The following is a 22,392-nucleotide window of genomic DNA, read 5'->3' as shown; positions in this document are numbered from 1 at the left end:
ATTTCTGCCATTGTGTTTATCAAATGCAGCCACAGTGCCATATCAAATGCTGCCACTGTGCCATCAAATGCTGTCACTGTGCCCCATCAAATACAGTTACTGTACCCATTGTATGCAGCCACTGTGCCCATCTTATGCAGCCACTGTGCCCCATCTAATGCAGCCACTGTGCCCATAAAATTCAGCCTCACTGTGCCCATCAAATGCAGCCTCACTGTGCCCCATCAAATGCTCCCACTGCGCCCCATCAAATGCTCCCACTGCGCCCCATCAAATGCAGCCACTGTGCCATATTAAATGCTGACAGTGTGTCCCCCGCCCGCTGTCTGTACTTACCCTGTCTCGGTGGCGGTGGGACAGCTCCTCGATGTCTTCTCCCGTCCTCTCTTCCTGTCCTCTGCTATGATTGGACACCTGACAGGGGTCCAATCACAGTGACAGGTAACAGATCGGAGCACCTGATTGGCGGGGAGGCGGTTTAGTGTTAGGAAAGCGAACATTCATTCGTTTTTCTAACACAGCTGGGTTTTCTTGACGCCAATTGGAGCCTATGGCTCTAATCAGTTGCTTCCACCCCCCCCCCCCCCCCCCGCCGCTGTAATTAAGTAAATTTTACATCAGAAGGTTATTTCGATTCATTAGTGTGGTCAAATCGACATTTGTTTTTGACTGTAGTGCCGAAAAAACTCAAAGGAGCAAGAGGAAAAAGTTTTCTCAAACAATCTAATTTCCAACAGTGAATGTGGTTTCCATTTAGGAAACCACATTCATTCAAATATCGAATGCTAAGAGAAAACAAAGCTTTGTAGTACTTTCAAACTACTTTCCTCAAGCTCTCAAATGTACTGAGAATTTTCATATGAGTGTTCGTATAAATAGTCATAGGCACGTTAGTTTGAATATGTACTAGCGTGTGGCCAACATTTTAAGAACAACTTTTAGAACAATTACTGTTGCTCTGTCTGGAATATTTTAGTAAAAACAGTGAAGTGACATTATAAACATATGTTTTCACTTCCTGAATTTGTACTCTGACACTCATATATTAGAAATGATTTAATAATATATTGTTAATAAAAAATCATGCAGCAGATATACAAAAGGAGAATGGTAGAGGATAATTTAGTTTAAAAAATAGGATGGGAAGGTGGACAAAGCCTTTTGGAAGACTAAAAGAATGGTAGCCTCACTAAAGAAGCTGTTATTGCCTATTTTTTTTATATAACTCTATATGCAATTTCCAAACACACCAGAATATATCTTAATTATAATAATAGATTACCCCTAAGTTTGAGTTTGTCCTAGTGGCATTAAACATAAAAAACAGTCACATGTGTCTTGCGATTATTTCACACATTTTATGTTGGAATTTTATTGGTAAAAAAAATATGGCCAACCATTTAATCAAGAGATAACTGTAAAATTCCCTCCAGGAAATTCTTTCGTTTTTTTTTACAATCAAAATTAAAATTCCATTAGGAGCCATAAAATGAATTATGTTTGTATAATTATTATTTTGCCTAAAAACATAAAAGGAGCTTTATTTTTGTGGACAAAAATAAACTTTTAGATATTTAGCAGTGAAAAAAAGGGGTTTATTTGCTCAAACATTTACATGTCCCAAATCATAAAAGAGTATTTAATTTTTGGTATATATATATATATATATATATATATATATATATATATATATATATATATATATATATATATATATATTTATATAATTATTGGACCAGTTCTAGAGACAGTTTGTCATAGCCACATGCTTAGGAAATATTTAAGAAGAAAAAATTGGGAGGACACCACTCTTCCGCAAGGTGATAGGACTTTAACAGATTTTTCACTGTCATTAAGGTAAGCACATACAGTTTATCATAAAAATATGAATTTATTACAAAAAGCATAAAATATTTTTCACATTGAACATCAGGCCATATAGAACATTGGCTACCATTGATACTCAATCCATAAAAACTTGAAAGATGCTTGCGCATGCAGTAATCCGACGCATTTCACAGAATCAAAGACTGCTTCTTCTGGGCAACTCTACTTCTTCAATCAAATTCCAAAAAACATGATAGAAATAACATTAGTATCATTTAATTTTTAACGTGTGTGTGTATATATATATATATATATATATATATATATATATACATGTCAATCAGATTCCAAAAAAAATCATAGAAATAACATTATCGTTTAATTTTTATCGTTTAACTTTTAACATGTGTGTGTATATATATATATATATATATTACAATATCATTATTATAAGTGCTCACCAAGTTTCAAAATATTGATTACTTGCAATCCACAGCATCATAAGCAAAAGACAGACCAACATCCAGTGATGATCAATGATGTTACAGTCATTGTGACATCAGGTCAACGCACATTTGTTTAAAGAATACAGGGTCTCCTTAATCACAGTTATGACCCTTCAGTTATCTCATTTTTTGCTCTAGAAGTAATTCTTCAGCAACAAAGGGGGGTAATTTTGACAGTAAGTTCCTACAACAGGAGGCTAAATGAATCTATAACCAAAAGGCAACCATGCCCCCCGGAATGAATACAGCACTTTCCTTTAAACCATTTCTGTAGAGGTGAAATATCTCATAGAGGGACCCATGGGGTCTGCTTTTGCTGCATTATGTGTGGGACAATATGGGAGATCCCTAAAAAGGTATTGTAAATTGAATTATTATTATAGAAGGAGCAGTCTTTGATTCTGCGAAACGTGTCAGCTTACTACATGCACAAGCATCTTTCAAATTTTTATGGATTGAGTATCAATGGGGACCAATGTTCTATATGGCCTGATGTTCAAAGTGAAAAATATTTTATGCTTTTTGTAATAAATTCATATTTTTATGAAAAAACTGTGTATGTGCTTACCTCAATGACAGTGGCATATCCGTTAAAGTCCTATTTCATTTTTGGGTGGTTCAGTTGCAGTCGGTATTTAGCAGTTGTCCGGATAATTTAGTGTATGGACTACAGGGATAGACTACATTGGCATTTGAGATCACACATGGTCATTTTGAGAAGTTAAAGCTGAACTCTGGGCAGATATAGTAGACACCAATTATTGCAATTCTGTAGTAATTTTTCCATAATTAAATGTAATTTTTATTACAAGTATCTAGTTTTAGCCTCTTCCGGTCCACGGGCAGCAGGGCTGGAGTGTGAGAGGAAGAAGCAGCAAAAGGAGATAATCAGAAGAAAGCAGACTGGCAGAGATTTGAGCTGATTACTGTGCTGCTTCTGCTTTCACTGTCCAGTCAAAGATTGGAGTAGGTCCAGGACAGTCTGAGCTCACAGGAGGTTGTTTGAATGATGCTGGCCATCAGACTAAGGATATCTCATTGCAGAAAAGAAGTACCATGGAGGATAGCTGCTAATTGGAAGTAAATATTACAACAAAAGCTGACTTATTTTATTTTATATTTTGATTGGCTATTCATTTTTATCTTGTTGTTTTTTTTGGGGGGTGCTGAAGATCTGCTTTAAAACAGGTTGTGTTTTATCTTTAATATTCAAGTTAGTGTGAATGCATTATAAACACATGTTAACATGTTTCGAAATCATGCCACATGCATCTTAAAGTGGTTGTAAAGCCTTAAGGCTTCTCACCTTAATGCATTCTATGTATTAAAGTGGTTGTAAGCCTAGTTACACCACATTTACCTACAAGTAAGCCTATAATAAGGCTTTCCTGCAGGTACTGGAAATATCTCCTAAACTTGCATGGTTTAGAGATATTTACCATATACACGTGCGCTGATGTCATAGGTGCGTGCACACTGAAGCAAGGGTGCGATCGTGGCGTTTCCAAAGGGTCTGTGCCATGACCGGTGGTTCCCGTGTGCATGAGAGTGAGGTCACACAACCCTGGCCAGTCACAGAGCCGAAGTTCACAGCCCCGGAAGGGAGAGGGGTGAAGATGGATGCGGCCACAATGGGGACATCAGGGAAATTGCGGTTCTTCGTTTGCGAGTAAATGGTCTAGCTTTTACTTTCAGGGAACAAAAAAGGAAGTAAAACCCATCAGGATTTACTTCCTCTATAAGGTGAAAAACCTTCTGTGTTGCAGCTCCCCTCCAGACCCCTCTTTTTCTTACCTGAATCTGATCCGATCCAGTGACGTGCACATAGGCAGCGGCTCCAGCCGCTGTTGCTCTCCTCATTTGACAGATTGATAGCAGCAGGAGCCATTGGGCCCCCGCTGCTGTCAATCAAAAGCTGTGACACAAGAACGGGGGGTGGGGTCGAGTCCCGCTATCTGCATCAGTGGACGCAGCAGCGGGACTGGGGAGCGAGCCCACATGGGTGCCCCCATGCAAAACAGCACCCGATAAAGAGGAGGGGCTTGGAGCGCTGGCGGGGAACCCCAGAAGAAGAGGAGTGGGGCTGCTCTGTGCAAAGGTAAAGGCGTGTTTGTTTTTTTGTTTTTTTTTAAATCGAACGTTTAAATGCCTGTGTACACTAGCCTTGCAAAGAACATTCAGGTACTCTTCAGACATATGCATTGTGTTAATACATGATAACAAGTGTCACACATAGTAACAATGGCATTGGGCAATATATATGAGCTACAGCACACTACAGCACACATTCTTGTGCACTGCATTTATAAAGGGGTCATATGCACTTTATTTGTAGTTGGGGTGCAATGGCAGCTCATTCCAAATGAATGGGCTGTCTTAAAGTGGTTGTAAACCCTTACAAACCACTTTGACCTACAGGTAAGCCTAGATTAAGGCTTACCAGTCGGTCCAAGAAATATCTCCTAAACCTATACAGTTTAGGAGATATTTACCTGAAGACAGCCACCGCTGTCTATGGCGCATGCGCCATAGACAGCGGCACGCAGGCGCACTGGGTAAGCCGCAGATCGCGGCGCTATGCCGCGAGTGTCGGTTCCCGTGTGCATGCGCGGGAGTAACGTCAACGCTGCTCTGGCGAATCACAGCGCCGGAGCAGCGAGACCCACAGAGACCCACCAAGAAGATGGACGCTCGGAACTACAGGGGACATCGGTGACTTCGCTGGCTCCTGTGTCAGGTAAGTGACACATAATGGACTACTATGCGATGTATAGTAGTCCATTATGCTTTGCCTTTGCAGGGAATCAAAGAGGAAGTAAACCCATCAGGGTTTACTTCCTCTTTAACCATGTGTTAACTCATGTGTGGTAACGTACTGCAATAGAATGGCATAGTGTGAACGAGCACTCCAAAATTTCTATATAGGATCTATGGGGGTCAGGAAACAAGTTTATTCTCAAGATGTTGCAAAAATCTAATTGCATAAGAAGAATTTAGGAATGCAAGCCATATATAAGGATGTGTAGTCTGCAGTTATACAGATTCCCAAATATCCAGTAATATGATTTACACTGGAATTTATAAGATTTTTGTTGCTGTCTGTGTCCTTGTTAGGCCGCGTACACACGGGCGGACTGTTCGCCCAACTTTGTCCGCTGAACAGTGTTTCAGCGGACAGTCCGCTCGTGTGTGGGCTTCAGCGGACAGTTTCAGCGGACAGTCTGACGAACAAAGTTTTTCGGAATTTCCGTAAGACTGTCCGCTGAAACTTGGTTTGAGCGGACAGTCCGCTCGTGTGTAGGCTTGTTCGACAAACTAAGTCTCGCGCATGCTCAGAAAGAATTTACACGGCGAAGGTTGCATTGCAGTGTATTGGACGTCGAATTTCTCGTCCCGTCGTACGTGCTGTTCACGTCATCGCGCAAGTTTTCAGCGGACTGTTCGTTCGTCGTGTGTGGTCAAGTCCGTTCATGCTAATTTTGAACGGACTGTTTGTCAAACTGTTTGATGAACCTAGTTGGGCGGACAGTCCGCCCGTGTGTACGCGGCCTTAGAGAGGTTTAGGGCAAACACGGGTGCATTTCGAAAGACCTTGTATGCAAACACTCTAGTTTGAGAATACAGTGACCTTTTAATTCACCTCTAGTCGCCACTTCTCCCTTAAAGCGGAACTTCAGTCATTTTTTCATCTTTCCATCTATTAAATCTTCTGCCCTTGTTGTTTTAACTTTGGATAGTAAAACATTTTTTTTTCTGCCAGTAAATACCTTATACAGCCCACTTCCTGTTTCTTGCCTGGTAAAAAAAAGCCTAGGCTTATGACATCATGCCCAGCTCTCTCCCTCTCACTCTAGTGAGAGTTTTCCATGAAGGAGGGCCAATGAGGGCTGCAGAGCTGGAGGTGTGTGTCTGTGTAAATCCAGGAAGTGAACAGGCAGCAGCTTCAGCTGCCCACAGTTAAAATGGATGCAGCCAGACTTAGTGGAGGGAGATTTCTGCAGCATATTTGGCAAGTACAGAATCGCAGTATATATAAAATGATATGCAAAATGGTTGGAGGGAAGCTTCAGAATGGCAGAGATGTTTTTATTACAAATTATGTGAGCAGGCTGCAGTTCCGCTTTAACCACTTGCTTACTGGGCACCTAAACCCCCCTCCTGCCCAGACCAATTTTCAGCTTTTAGCGCTGTCACTCATTGAATGACAATTGCGTGGTCATGCTACACTGACGTTTTTATAATTTTTTTCCCACAAATAGAGCTTTCTTTTGGTGGTATTTGCTCACCTCTGGGTTTTTTTTTGTTAAAAAAATTAAGAAAGACCAAATAAAAAAATAAAAAATACAAAACCATTTTATATCTTGTTAATACATTTTGCAAACAGGTAATTTTTCTCCTTCATTGATGTACACTGATGAGGCTACATACCCCCTTCACACAGGAACAGAGATGATGTTGTCAATCACATGTTGTGTGCTGGAGCTCCCTCCTCTCTGATACCTTTTTACATCTTGGTGTCAAGAAAATGATGTCAGAAGTGATTCGTGCAGAGAGCAGAAGAATAAAGCAGCAGACAGAAATTACACTTATGCCGCGTACACACAATCGGAAATTCGGCCAGCAAAAGGTAGATGAAAGCTTTTTATCGGAAAATGCGATTGTGTGTATGCTCCATCAGACTTTTGCTGGCCGAATTTAGGCCAGTAAAAGATTGAGAGCAGGTTCTCAATTTTTTGGTCAAAAAAAGTTCCTATCCAAAAATGCGTTTGTGTGTATGCAATTCCGACGTGCAAAAACTCCCACATGCTCAGATTCAGCTATGAGATGGAAGCTATTGGCTACTGGCTATTGAACTTTCTTTTTCTAGTCCCGTCGTATGTGTTGTACGTCACCGCATTCTTGACGGTCGGTATTTGGTGTGATTGTGTGTATGCAAGACAGCTTCAGCAAAATCCCATCGGAATTCCATCAGGGAAACCATCAGAGCTTTTTCCGACCAAAATTCATATCGTGTGTACATGGCATTAGTACTCAAACAATCCTCTTTGGTCAAACGAGAAGGGCTGCAGGCAGATTGAAATGTGGCCAATTTTCAGTTTGTGTGTACCCAGCTTAAAGCGGAGTTCCACCCGCCCTGTTATAAATTAAAAGTCAGCAGTTACACCTACTGTAGCTTCTGACTTTTAACATTAGGACACTTATTTGTCCTGGAGTCCAGCGATGTTGGCACCGCAGTCGATGTTTGGATCGGCTGGTCGGGTGCTGCCGCCTTTATTGCGTGTAAGGGAACCCGGCAATATAGCCTTTTGGCTTCATGACCGGGTCCCTACTGCACATGCGTGAAGCACGCTGCACTCTCTTACTGGCCCAGCTGAAGGGATGGGAGAGGGAGGGGGGCTGAGCCGCTGGCGTAATTCACTGCGGCCCGGTCTTCCGGAAGTGGGGACAGGGTACCTGTAAAAAACAGGTACCCGCTCCCCCCGAAAGGTGCCAAATGTGGCACCGGAGTAGCGGAGGAATCAGATAAGCGGAAATTCCATTTTTGGGTGGAACTCCGCTTTAAGAGTCTCTGTAATTGAGCTTTGGACATGTGTCAATATTATCAGACATCAGTTTGACATGCTTTTGAGATCATTCAGAATCTATTGACAAGTGCATTCAGCCTCCAGTTAACCTCCTTTTGACCTGCATTTGACCTGCTTCAATCATATTTTGATTCCCCAGAGACTTGTAATGGAAACTCACTAAGGCCGCGTACACACGGGCGGACTGTTCGCCCAACTTTGTCCGCTGAACAGTGTTTCAGCGGACAGTCCGCTCATGTGTGGGCTTCAGCGGACAGTTTCAGCGGACAGTCTGACGAACAAAGTTTTTCGGAATTCCCGTAAGACAGTCCGCTGAAACTTGGTTTGAGCAGACAGTCCGCTCGTGTGTAGGCTTGTTCGTCAAACTAAGTTCCGCGCATGCTCAGAAAGGATTTACACGCCGAAGGTTGCATTGCAGTGTATAGGACGTCGTTTTTCTAGTCCCGTCGTACGTGCCGTTCACGTCATCGCGCACGCTTTCAGCGGACTGTTCGTTCATCGTGTGTGGTCAAGTCCGCTCATGCAAATTTTGAGCGGACTGTTTGTCGGATTGTTTGACGAACAAGGTTGGGCGAACAGTCCGCCCGTGTGTACGCGGCCTTAGAGTAAACAAGAGCCAATGCCATCGACCCTAAAAGTTGATTTCCGTTCAATTTGGAAGAATTTCTTCTCACTTTCTGCTTTGTCTACAGGAAATTTCCCCAATTCAACATGGAAACTAACAGGGGTTTCAGTCTTCCCCCACTTTATCCAAAACGTAAAAAAAAAAAATGGGCTTTAAATACACTTTAGCTTCTGGCAGCCACAAGGTTACATTTATAAGTCAATTAGTAGGTTGGATTGACAAAGTGCTTCCGGGCTGGTTTAGGTGCCTTGGATTTGGAATTCTTATTTTTTTACAGTAATCCTAAAAAAATTAAACATAAATAACTTAGTTATTGTTATAAGAGTGATGTTATAAAAAGTATAAATAATACGGTCTGCAAATCTTCATAGTTCATTATTTATGGCGATAATATCAGGATTGTCTCTAAAGACGCAGACAATTGTTTTGAGGGCTAATGTGAACAATACAGGCTAAAAAGTGCAACCTTGGTGCCTTTGTGTATTTCATAGTGGGGTGATTTATGACTGGTAAGGATTATCCTATCTTTAGAACTGGACTACAATGCTTCTAGCCAGATGAACACAATATGAATTTGGACAATGTGGGGTTCTCTGAGTATCTCCTGCTTATCGTTATTTTTCAATGGCTTTATAGACAAAAAATGTCTTATTTTATGATCTATGGGCTCCATGCATTTGTATCAATCATTTCCATTATTGATATTACTTGTATTAAATAAATACAGAAGTTGATCACATTACACTGAAGTTGACCAATGTTGTAAAATCTGGTAACCGCAACTTTATATATGTTTGGGTTTGGGTAATTCAGGTCTCATGAAACTTATCTGCGCCAGCGGCTGGGAAACTCTGTCTGATTGCAGAGCTGGCATACCAGAGATAACTGGCTGTGCCCGTGGGTGCTGTAAGGAGGATGGGCACCAACCCAGGAAGCCTGGAGCAGCAGTTTTGTAATTTCTAAATGTAAACATCTATTAGAAAAAATGCACTCCGTCCTTTACCAATTCATGAAAAAAATAGGTTCTAAGGCAGATGTACCGAATTACAGAATTAGGAAAGCTTAGAATGGTATGGCCTAAGACAAGAGGATGCTATATAAGAAAAATGAAAGGCAGACAGTGAATCAGACAAAAGGTGAAAATGGAGTGACAGCCGTGAACAGGATTCCAGTACTAAAAGGCATTAGGTTGGTGGGGAGGCTTTATTTTTGGGACACACGCTATGAAGCACCCCTCAGTGCTGCAGGGTTTACAGGCAGCTATCAGTACACTCGGAGCCTTGCAGCCAAGGAGATACAATTCCAGTGTAAGGAGTTCCAAGATGGACAACATATACTTTTCTAGTTTGAATGAAAAAAAGATTTAGGTTAAATATAATCAAAAAAGTGTTACTTTCCAGCATTAGTTACTAACTTCTACTCATTGGAATTGGAGTTGTGACTTGGGAACTAACCTACATACTGCTCAGTAATCACATTACATTTTAGGCAAATTGTTAGGATTCAGTTCCTAGCATATCCTCCTTTAAGGCCTTATTCACTTGTGCGGGTTGCAGTTTGCATATTGCTAGTGCATTTTGCATTTTTTTTCAATACACATCTGTAAACCATTGATTGTCTATGTAACCAAAAACCAGGAAAAAAATCCATAAAATGCACAGATGTGAACTACATCCATGGGAAATCATGTTAAATGGACTGTAGTGTGTTTCTGCAAAACTGAAAACGCACAAAAAAATGCATAGGTGTGAACCAGGCCTTACAGCCCTGTGTGAAGTATAAGTATTTGATCAGCAGTGATTAGGCAGATGGCCAGGGTGTATGGTGACTTTATTTGTAAGTATATTGAAACGATTGGTGATCAGTGTTTGAGAGCTTCGTATGTAGTCATCTCCTCTTGGATGTTGCTGCATGTATACTTGGCTTATGCAATCATGGATGTTTATGTTCTTGTGACAAAAAGGCTTTGCACTTTCACATGGGTTACATGCTAAACCAGATAACCTACAACTAAAGCCCCATACACACTATCAGATTTTCTGCCGAGTTTTTCCTTCAGGTTTACCAAAACCATGTAGTACAAGAGCTTGCCTGATTGCATACACATTGAAACTCCTAAGGTTTGACCTCATATTATATGGTTTTGGTAAATCCGAAGGAAAAAATCAGCAGAAAATCTGATAGTGTGTATGGGGCTTTACTCTACTTCCTTCCCTTTCATTCTCCCTCTTTCCTTTCTCCTTCATTTCCCCCAACCTACCTGTTTCTCCATCCACATCATTTTTACCCAATAGATTCTACATCCTCATATTGCCTCATCTAACCTTCCCCCACTTACCTACCCTCTCACTCTGAAAAACATGATAACCAATGGTTCTCTATCATCTTAGGTTTCGGGTGTCCATACAGTCTTTCGTTGGTTACAAAATAACATTTTTGTGTTTGCCAATGTAAGGAAAGCAGAAAGACTGGCAGGATCACCATGTATTCCACACAAAGGATCAATACAAAGAGAACAGGATACTTTTTAACACAATTTCATGGTACAGCAGGCACATACCAGGAATATAAAATGTTGGGGTAATGCTCACTTTAGGTAGAATTATTATCTGGGAAGAACCAGAATGTTGACCTCTTTCACAGCTCCATGCCTTATTACTTAATACATGGGTCTACAGGGCTTCCTACTGCAACTTCTCTTACATCTGAATTTTTTTCCACCATACTTTTTTTCAACAGATGATACATTCTTTAGAAGATCATAAATATTCTGTGAAGTGTGTATTTTACAATGCCAATGCTAACAAAACATTAGATGGTTCAGGGTAACATTCTCTGTTATCCATCTTTCTCTGAACCCGAGTACACAAAAAGGTCCTTTCATAGTAATAAGAATAATCCAGACTACACGCTACACATTAAATGTGAATTTACTAGAACATTTATAGCATGTTGAAAGGCAATCAGTTCCAAATTTTGTACAGATTTATTAACACCAGGTCAGCATGACATGTCAGTTTCAGCATATTTAACCCTAAGCCTTTGAATGATTCTAAATTTGCTAAATTTTACCCAAATGTGTTGAAAGAATACTGGCAGGAACTAAACCAAAACTCCCCCTGGTACCACCCATGCTTAGTTGGTGTATGTCAAAGGAGCGATTTCATTTTTTTAGGCCGGCAGGCAGAGGACTGAAGTGGAGCTGCCTGAACGTCTTTCTTCACTCACCCCAAATGAAAATGGGTGGCAACTGCTCATCTCAGCTGATTTCCTTCAAAGAGATCCTGTCAGGGCCATCAATAAATTCCAGTGCTAGCTTCTTGTTAGAGAAGAGGTAGTATACCTTTCTGGACTGCGTCTACTACCATCTCTGAAATGGAGGAAAGGTAGAAGGCACGGACCACAGGACGGGTGAGTATACTACCTCTTTTTTTACATAGCTGTGGCATTGAAAACTATTGATACAGTAGTCCTTAAAGAATTGCTTAAACTGCCCACCTGTGATGGGCTATTTGTAAAATCCCACAGCCAAATCTACAGAAAAAAATCCCTTCAGGATCCTCCTGGAATCTCTCTAGGCAGATCCTGACTAAAATCACTGTAGCCACTCTTTATATAGCTTTTTTAAAAGTGTTCTACTGAATGATTGTTCAGAGGTCAGGTCTTTCAAACAACAGTCCATGTCCATTGGTAGCATCAAAACCCCATACACATTATCAGTTTTTCTGCTGATTTTTTCCTTCAGATTTACCAAAACCATGTAATATGAGGTCAAGCCCTAGGAGTTTAAATTTGTATGCAATCAGGCAGGCCCTTGCACTACATGGTTTTGGTAAAAATCAGCAGAAAATCTGATAGTGTGTATGGGGCTTAAGAGACACACAACAGTAGAACCAGACAGATGTTCTGACCCTTCCCGTACTCGATTTCTTCACATCTATACCAGTTGATACAGTGACACAACAAAGCACTGGAAATCACACCTGCACCGCCTCTGCCTACTCTTAGATGTATTGATTGAAAATCATGAGCACTGGTACTCTTCATTAACTCCAATGCCAACTAGCAGTGCTAGCTCTAGCTGTTCCAGCATGTTGGCTGTAATATCCAGTATGTATAAGTGGAATATACTGCTGTTGAGCTTAATTTTTTATTTTATTGTTAAAAAATGTATTTAAATTCAGGAGCCGATTCTTATTCTTGCCATACCTACTGTGTATTTTTTAGGGAATATATCATTAGGATTTACATTGTTGAAGTTGTGTTCCTATTATTTACCGAAACTGTCCATTGTGGGCTGTTTCATTTAGTAATTGCTGTATGGGTGTCTTTTGGGCTGATACACTGAAGAAATTAAATTAAATGTGCTGCAAATATGTTGCTTATTAATGTGTGTATTGAAATGTACAATGTACATTAAAAAAGTGAAAATAAATTGGTAAAGTAACCAATTTATGTTCCCAAAGTAAAGATGAACTACAGTCTTGTAGTAGGAATCTTCCAGATCACCATTTGGCCTGAAAGTGTACATGAAATATTTCAGCAAACTATAATCATGGCATATAATATAATATAGCATATAATCTTGACCCCTGGTCAATGCTAATTTCTTATGGATTTTATATAAATTAAGGTTTAGATTACATCTAGTTAAAAAATCTCTCAAAGTTCAGCCATCCATAGAATTTAGGCACATGGAGTGTCCAGGCAGATCTTTACAGATCATGTGAACAGCAAGGAGAGAAGACGAACTTGACATGCTAGTAACAATATCAACTAGAGAAGGTCATCAAACTGCCTAACTGATGTTTCCTGAAATCCTGACTGGCCCAGGTTACGGGCTCCCCATAGATATAACCCCCCCCCCCACCGGCCCTCTGAGTCACCCCTTGACCCTGCCCCCTACAAACCTCTGAGCACCGTTCCTTGGGTCCAACCCTTACCCACCTCCCAGTACTTCCCCTTTTAGAGACTACAAAACGAAGTATTGTATATGGAGTTTGTTAATGAAAACAAGAAAGGCAATAAAATAGATCTAGCAACAATAGACAGCCCAGCAACAATAGATCCCCTCCAGCAACAATGCATACCCAACAGCCAGCATCAATTGACCCTTCAGCAGCCAGCAACATTAGATACCTCCCTCAACAGTAGATCCCACCCAGCAACGATTGACCGCCTGCAGCATAAGACCCACCCCCAGCAACATTAGACCTCCATCAGCAACAATAAACCCCCCCCCCCCCCCCCGAAAAAAAAATTACATCCAGCATCAATAGACCCTCCAGCAGCCAGCTACAAATAGCCCTCCTGCAACAGTAGATTCCTCCCAGCAATAATTGACCCCCCCTGCAACATAAGACCCACACCCAGCAACACTAGATCCCCCCAGCAACAGTGGACCTCCTTCCTCCCCAAAAATAGATACCCTCCAGCAAAAATAGATTCCTCAACAGCATCAATAGACTCTCCTGCACACCCCAGCAACCCTTGCCATTCAGTTCTGGAGGTGCCGGAACTGTGTTCCCCCAAGTTCCTGTTGAAAAAAAGCACTGGTTTCTCTACATTTAAGTTATAAAAAATACAAGAGAAATACATTTTTATAGCTTAATTTGGATTCTGTGCAGAAAAGATGACAATGTTGTGAAGACATAGGCAGTCCCACTGACAAATAGCAACCCTGGCTACATATTTTTATTTTGAATAAAAGTTAAATATGCGCTTATGAAATATTCTGCATATTTATGACCTTCTTTTCATCTTTTACAGCGCTGCAAGGATAGGGTGAATGCCTTGGCTATCTCTGTCTTGAATATGTGGCCAGGAGTGAAGCTACGGGTCACAGAAGGCTGGGACGAGGATGGACACCATGCCCATGACTCTCTGCACTATGAAGGACGTGCACTTGACATCACAACTTCAGACCGAGACAAAAACAAATATGGCATGTTAGCTCGCCTGGCAGTTGAAGCTGGCTTTGACTGGGTGTACTATGAATCGAAAGCACACATCCATGTCTCAGTGAAAGCAGGTACCCTTTCTGGAGGTATACAGCTCTTTCCGCCAATTGGAGGATGGGCAAACGTAATAGATGACATTTTTATTATAAGGAAGATTCTGTTTAGATTATTGGATACATTTGGACTTTTAGAGGTGAAGTAGGGCCAAACCTCTTTTGGCCCTACATCTCCTGTGGGTCACAGGAGTGCACTTTGTTCTGCTCTCCTGTGACCCATATTCAGCCAGCAGCGGGCTAAGGTCTGCTGTCAGCTGACATCACTCAGCCAGTCCAGACTTTGGAGAGATCCCAACTTTAATGTCAGGATCCAGCCAGATGCCTGGGCGGTAGCTGGCTCAGCCTATCAGTGTGCTGCCAGTTTCTCTCACCCTCTTCACAGCCTGGCACTCCAGTAAGCCATGGAACGGTAAAGCAGAGAGCTGACAGTCACCAGATCTATGTTCTGTGAAGACCGATAACTGTGTGATCAGTGGTCTTTGATTGCTCAGTTCTCAGTCTTAGAGGTGGTGGCAGCAGATGCAGCATTGGACTGATAGCTCACTGCTTTAGCAGGGAGCATGCCAGATCTCTGCAAAGAGACCACTGCTTCCACAAAGAGAGATATGGTCATTCTCTGCAGCATGCAGTTTTTTTACTCAGGATGTAGCTGCTTTATAATGGAAACCAACTGTAAGACACTGAACATCTTTTGTTTTGAAGCATAAGGTGGAAAATGTTACATGTTCCAGCATCTGCAGCCTCTACACCCCCTTTTTCAAAAGGGGAACTTAAGTATTGTCTGTGGACAGCATACTGTTAAAAGCACTGCTAGTGATTGGCGGTTTAAAATTGTTTGCCTTTTGTTCTCCTATTGTTCCCTTTTATTCCAATGGCTAAATTCTGTCACGTACCTGTAATCACTCTGATTCACATTTACTCCCTATTGTTTTCTTCTTGAGGCCACACTCACCATTGTGTTCTCATATCTCACACCTTGATTCTCAGCATTGTTCACTTTTTACCTTCTTGTCAAAATGGCACAACCCCTCTTCTAGTAACTGTGTACTTAATTAAAATATAAGAAATGTAAGAAATTGACAAAGTTTATAGAGAAAGGGTTACATTGTCTTTTTCAAAAGTTTGCTGCTTGGTGCTGAACAGTGAATATTACTGAGTAATAATTTGATTTTGAAAAAATCAAATCATTTATTAGCAGAGGGCCTATCAGATATCTACAAATAGATCACTGCTTCCACACAGAGAGCAAGCGTCCTTCTACTGCAAATTTTTCTTTTTTTTTTCGTTCAACCTGCTGACAGCTCAGGTTGGAGCCGCTGTACTATCAATCCGATGTTAGTACAGAGCTCTCCCCTGCTATGCTATCGTGTTCTAATAGGGGGGCAGCCCCCCCTCACACACACTGATCAGGAGCTGATCGGCAGAAAGGCCAGTTTCTGTCAGATTGACTCCAGTACACATAGACCGAAACGTCACCTGACATGTGTACTAGGCTTTAGAAAGAAAATCAATTGTTTGTGCTATTGCACAATCTTACTGCACTGCGTAAGTACCCATTTTCCTTAATTTTTCTCAATAAATTCAAGTAAACGAAAGAAAATCAATTGTAAGATTTTGAACATCTTTTGTTTAAATGCACTTAAAATGCATTTAACTGATTTAAGTAGAGGGCTTAATCAGACGTAAAGCCCATCATGCACATGTGAAATTTATGGTGAGCTTTCTCAGCACTGTCATTCAGTATTCTTCCCATGGATGGAGAAGCAATGTCTTTGGACTAGTGGATATTGTTTGTGTTTGGTGGTTTAATATCGCTTGTTCTGTTCATCCCAGATTGCGTACAGTATAACTAGCCAGTACTGCTGCTTAAGCGGTAGAGTGGGAGATTCCCTGACCCCTACAAAATAGTGTTGGTACATGCTGGGAGAAGAGAAGCTACTATGGGGGTCAGTTTATTGGTGATTAATTAGGTTTTCCTTTTCTGAACTGTTGTACTTGTCCTAATAGCTAGTGAGAGTTACAGTAGTCTGGCCATACATTAATATTTTTTTTTAGTTCAACCACTGGGTTGACTTCTCCGCCAATGATCAGTGCTGCCCGCTATAGCCAACAGGCTGAATATACTGAAGTCAATCAGTAGAGCCTGCCTATTCATGGGTCAAAATTCAGCTGGTCGCTGCTAAACCAGATGAATTTTGGTCCATGTATCTCTGCATTTACAACCTTCTGATACAACAAGAAAAGCATACTATAGATCTACATTTTAATTAACTATAAATCAACTGTTCTTTTTTACTCCAATGCCTAGATTCTCTCATGTACCTGTAATCAATCAGATTCACACTTACTCCCTATTGTTTTCTTCTTGAAGCCACACTCACCATTTTATTCTCACCTTGATTCTCAGCATTATTCACTCTTTACCTTCATACTTGCCATAGTGACACAACCCCTCTTCTAATACTGTAACTGTGCACTGAGATTAGTAAAGAATATAAGACATGTACAAAGTATTTTGAGAAGGGGTTGCATAGTCTTTTTAAAAAGTTTACTACATGCTGCTGAACAGTGAGTATGAATTATATTTTGAAAATAAGATAATATATTAATTTTAATCTTCAGAATTAACATCTAAACCTTTTAACCATGGGCCGCACAGTGGTGTAATGGTTAGCACTCTCACCTAGCAGTAAGAAGGGTCACTGGTTCAAATCCCAACCATGACTCTACCTGCCTGGAGTTTGCATGTTCTCCCTGTGCCTGCGTGGGTTTCCTCCCACAATCCAAAGACATGCTGGTAGGTTAATTGGCTTCTGTCCAAAATTGACCCTAGTATATGAATGGGGACCTTGGATTGTGGGCTCCTTGAGGGTAGGGACCGATGTCAGTGTGCAATGTACAGGGATAGGGACAATTGTAGACACTCACTCGGGTTGAACTGGATGGACTGGTGTCTTTATTCAACCTTACTAACTAACTATGAAACCACTCTTAAAAAACTCAACAACGTTTGTTGTTTGTTTCTTGTATATAGTACATTCAAAGTCCACATTATTAGGTATGACTAGGTAGTACCTACTTTGCTTTCAATAGCCTGATTTCTTCAGGGCATCGATTCAGAAAACATTTAACATTTCTTGGGGATTGTGCTCCTTAGTGACTCAATAGTAGCATTAATTTCCCGCAGAAAGATTTTGTTAGACCTGGCAATATTTTTCACTCTTTAGTTGTCCATTTTTGGTAATCCCATAACCAATAAAACCTGAGAGAAGTGAGACCCAGAATGAATTGGGGCTACTGTGGCCTGCCTTCTTCAAGGTTCAGCATGTTGCGTGTTCAGAACTGCCTATTTGGCACACCACTGTAGGATATTTAGCTTTCAGTTTGCACTCCATTTCTTCATTGATCCCTATTATTACATTTTCTGTGGGGATAAATTGTAGCGTGTGAAGATCTCAGGAGTTTAATAGTTTCTGAGATTCTGCAATAACCTTGTCTGGGATCAACAACCATTCCACGGGCATGCTTAGATCATGCATATTCTCCATTCTGTTTGGTTGAACCACAATTGAACCTCCTCACTACATCTGTAGCCATTATGCAACCAATTGCAGCCAAATGCTTCACCATTTACAATAATAAGCATATATTGCTAATAAAGTGAAAACTTAAAAAAGAACTCAACCCAACTGGACTTCTGCAGTTTTCAACATGGTTTTCTGTGTTTGCATTGTGTTTGGATGTGCTTGCTGCGTGTCAGCTTAAAAATATTAATTTACAGTGCATATTTAATGTGTACTAAATACACCCAAATACAGAATGAGAAAAAAAACACTCCTTGATTTCCAACAGATATAGAATGTAACTTTATTGGAATATTCTTACACATTGGTGGCTACAGTTGCATCAACTCATAAAGTTTCATGTGGTATCGGTTGGTATCACACACACTTGATGAGCATCTTAAATGGAAGGTTGCCTCATCACTGGAAATGATCTTAGATCGCAGGTTATCTTTTTATATTAACGCATTGAGATTCCTGCAAAATGTAAGTCGTGTTTCATTGTCTTGCAGATGTAAATGGACCAATTGCAGTGTGTAACAGTGAAACTGCAACTTGCATAAGATCTTGCTTACCGTGCATTGCAGAACGTGCAACTCTGGGCTAGCTATGCGCACTGACCTCTTAGGGCACAGAAAGGATGCGTCTGTGATAAGAGAAAGGGACATTCAGGCTGACTATCGGACTCTGATCAACAACTTGCTCAGAGTCCGATGGTCAGCCTGAATGTCCCTTTCTCTGATCACAGATGCATCCTTTCTCAATGAAATTGTGGTACCACTTCAAAATGGACTTTTTATTATGTGAAACCACATAAAATTTGCGTTTAAAAACACACACAGTCACAACACCGTTTTAGCAAATTCCAACATGCAGCAGCTGCGTTTCTGTTGAGTGAGCACCATGTTGGGTTTTACTGCCCTCTGGCAGTGGGAGGCATGCACAGAGATTCTGCAGTAGAAAAAAAAAAATTTTTTAAGTAGAATTTTTTTTTTGAGTTATTGTATCTGTGGCAGGGACGTGCAGTCAGGGGAGGCAGGTGAGGCAGAGCCATGAACATAAAAAAATCAAAAAATAGCACCCCCCCAAAAAAAAACGATCAAGTTTCGGTGGTAGATAGCTGAAGTCCTGCCCCACCACTGGTCAAAATGTGAGGCTCCTATCATCTATGACTCCGGAGATACGGGGCTCCTTGCCCAGCCTGTCAGAAGCTACATACAGAGCGGCCAGTTTAAATACAAGCTGGCACATTCTGTTTGCAGCAGACTGAGAGGAGGAGCTCTCAGTGCCTCTCCTCACTTATTGTCAGAGGCACTGAGCTCAATAGACAGCTTGGAGCATTGGACCAATGGTAAAGTACCATTGGCCCAAGCTGTCCAATAAAAATGCTGCAGTGGAGGCTGTCCTCTCACTGCAGTGTCATAGAAGGGGGCGTGTATCTAAAAGACACATGCTCCCGTCCAGCCCAGCCCTCTTAACTACAAGGAAAAAAGCATGGGTTTATGTGAATAAGGTTTACCCATAATCCCATGTTTTTCTCACACAGTTAAGAGGGAGAATGAGAATCTGCTGCTGTTGAAAAGGTACTGTTTCAATCAAGCTAAATTATATATTATTATGCTATATGTCATAACATAATAATTTATTATCTATTTACTGTGAAATTACAGGTTTGAAGTTATAGCTTCAAACTTCAGTAATTTGCCTGTTAAGCCACCTGCTTGAGTACAGTTTTTGAAAATATAGTAAATTACCTTAAAAACAATATATAATAATCATTTGTATATTACTTATGGTAATTAACCACTTGCCACCCAGGCCAATTCTGACACTTCTCTCATACATGTAAAAATCATATTTTTTTTGCTAGAAATTTACTCAGAACCCCCAAATATTATCTATATTGTTTCAGCAGACACCCTAGGGCAGTGATGGCGAACCTTGGCACCCCAGATGTTTTGGAACTACATTTCCCATGATGCTCATGGACTCTGCAATGTAATTGAGCATCATGGGAAATGTAGTTCCAAAACATCTGCGGTGCCAAGGTTTGCCACCACTGCCCTAGGGGATAAAATGGGGGGTTATTGCAACTTTTTATGTCACACAGTATTTGCGAAGCAATTTTTCAAACAGTTGTGTTTTTTGGAAACAAACAGTTTCATGAAAAAAAAAAAAAACACGAAAGTTAGCCTGATTTTTTTGTACAATGTGAAAGATGATGTTATAAGTACATAGATACCTAACATGTCACAGGTATCTGGCATAGATCACTGCGGCATTTTCGGTGACCTGCGCCACTTCCGGTGCCTACTCTGTCCTCCCCCGCTGTCTTCTCATGACAGAAGACAGCAGGGACCAGTGAGGATGCGCAGCATGACTCGTGCATGCACAGTAGAGAACCAGGAAGTGAAGCCGCATGGCTTCACTTCCTGATTCCCTTACCGGGGATGGCAGTGGCAGCATCCGAGAGGAAACGGATAGATTGGCTTCAGCTGCCGTCATCGTGGGCTCCCTGGACAGGTAAGCGACCATATATTAAAAGTCAGCAGCTGCAGTATTTGTAGCTGCTGGCTTTTAATATTTTTTTTTTCGGTGGACCCCCATTTTAAAAATCTCCATAGACGATGCTTTAAAAAAATGTACGGATTACATGTTTAGAGTTACAGAGGAGGTCTAGTGCTAGAATTATTGCTCTCGCTCTAACGATCGCGGCGTATGTAACCTGTGTGTATCTGGCTCTGATACTAGCAGTGCTTCACCAGCCACTGACCTAACCACACATCCTTGATCTGTGGTCACCAAATTTGTAAACATACTACAATAAGTTGATTTGTTGTTGGTCCAATTACTAGAAAACACCCACAAGCAATTTTAGCACCACATCCCAAAATGAAATAATCAAATAAAGGTAGGGAAAAAAGTTGGGATTTTGACGGTGCTTACATAAACTCAATAAGTAGATATTTTAAAATTAAATTATTATTGATTGAAAGATACAGTATTAAACCAACACATTAAAAATCGTGAGGTCGTTTACAAAGCAATTTTGTAGCGATTGGCGTCCTGGAAACCAATAGTGGAGACATTCAATGCACACTATCACGACATGTTTCGCCAGTAGCCTCCTTAGGGGATGTGCAAGCTATTGCAGAGTACAGCAAAAAAATAAAAAAAGAAACATACACAGTAAAACTGCAAAGAAACAAAGACAAGGATACAGAAAATATACTATATATTATACATATTTTCTGTATCCTTGTCTTTGTTTCTTTACAGTTTTACTATGTATGTCTATTTTTTCTTCTTTTTTTTTTGCTGTACTCTGCAATAGCTTGCACATCCCCTGAGGAAGCTACTGGTGAAACATGTCGGGATAGTGTGCATTGAATGTCTCCGCTATTGGTTTCCAGGACCCCAATCGCTACAAAACTGCTTTGTAAACTACCTCACGATTTTTAATGTGTTGGTTTAATACTGTATCTTTCAATAAATAATAATTTAATTTGAAAATATCTACTTATTGAGTTTATGTAAGCACCGTCAAAATCCCAACTTTTTTCCCTACCTTTATTTCAATAAGTATTGATTTCATAACTAGTTGAAATCAAGGAGTGTTTTTGTGCTCACCCTTTAGATTTATAACAATGACCTCTCTTATCTGACCCACATCAAGTATGCTTGAGGGAGCAGTTAGCACAGTAGACAGCAGAATCGATGCTGGAGTAACACTGGAAAGATCCCATCAGGAAAAGCATCAGGATTGATGGATAAGGATAAAGTGAGTGTGGAGATCCAGAGATCTTTGGCTACCAAATTAGGATCCAACAAGTTGTCACCTTTGGTAAAAATCTGTGTTGCTGCCCAAAACCAGTTTTGGCCTCATAGATGTCTAAGGGCATTTCTCCAACAACCAGTTGTCTGCAGGGTACCTTAAGCCTAGTAAACACAGGCTGAATGCCGGGTGACATTGGCCGGTTCAATAAAAACCACCTGACATTTGGCCCGTGTGTATGGCAGCCGGTCCAACAGAAGCCGACTTTTTTGCTCGCAGACCAGCAGCCGACCGGATCCCCATCAGCGCTTCCATGTCTTACCAAACCGAGCACTGATGGAGATCCGGTCAGCTGCTGGTTTGCCTGCATGCTCGTCTTGCTTAGTTTGGAACAGTTGGAAGTGTCATGCAAACTAAGCAAAGTGAAATGGAACGTTTTTGTGCTGTAATTTTATATAAGTGATAATGATTTAAAAAGCAGTTTCATGTTTTTTA

General features: G+C 40.8%; 1 protein-coding gene across 2 annotated transcripts in view; it reads left to right on the top strand.

Annotated features, from left to right (window-relative positions):
- The window catches only part of DHH (desert hedgehog signaling molecule), a 110,023-nt gene that overhangs the window by 83,281 nt on the left and 4,350 nt on the right, over positions 1–22,392 (top strand). Inside the window, exon 2 of one of the 2 annotated variants that reach the window (XM_077483336.1) lies at positions 14,313–14,589. In XM_077483336.1, the coding sequence (XP_077339462.1) occupies positions 14,313–14,589 (277 nt within the window). The remainder of the gene's footprint in view (positions 1–14,312; positions 14,590–22,392) is intronic. The other variant, XM_077483338.1, reaches the window with a different exon arrangement.

This window comes from Lithobates pipiens, unplaced genomic scaffold (genome assembly GCF_037356315.1).
Source record: "Lithobates pipiens isolate NorthernLeopardFrog02 unplaced genomic scaffold, aLitPip1_a1.2 Scaffold_16, whole genome shotgun sequence".
Lineage (NCBI taxonomy): Eukaryota > Metazoa > Chordata > Amphibia > Anura > Ranidae > Lithobates > Lithobates pipiens.
Note: the sequence above shows the minus strand (reverse complement) of the source record. Positions and strands in the feature narration are given on the sequence as shown.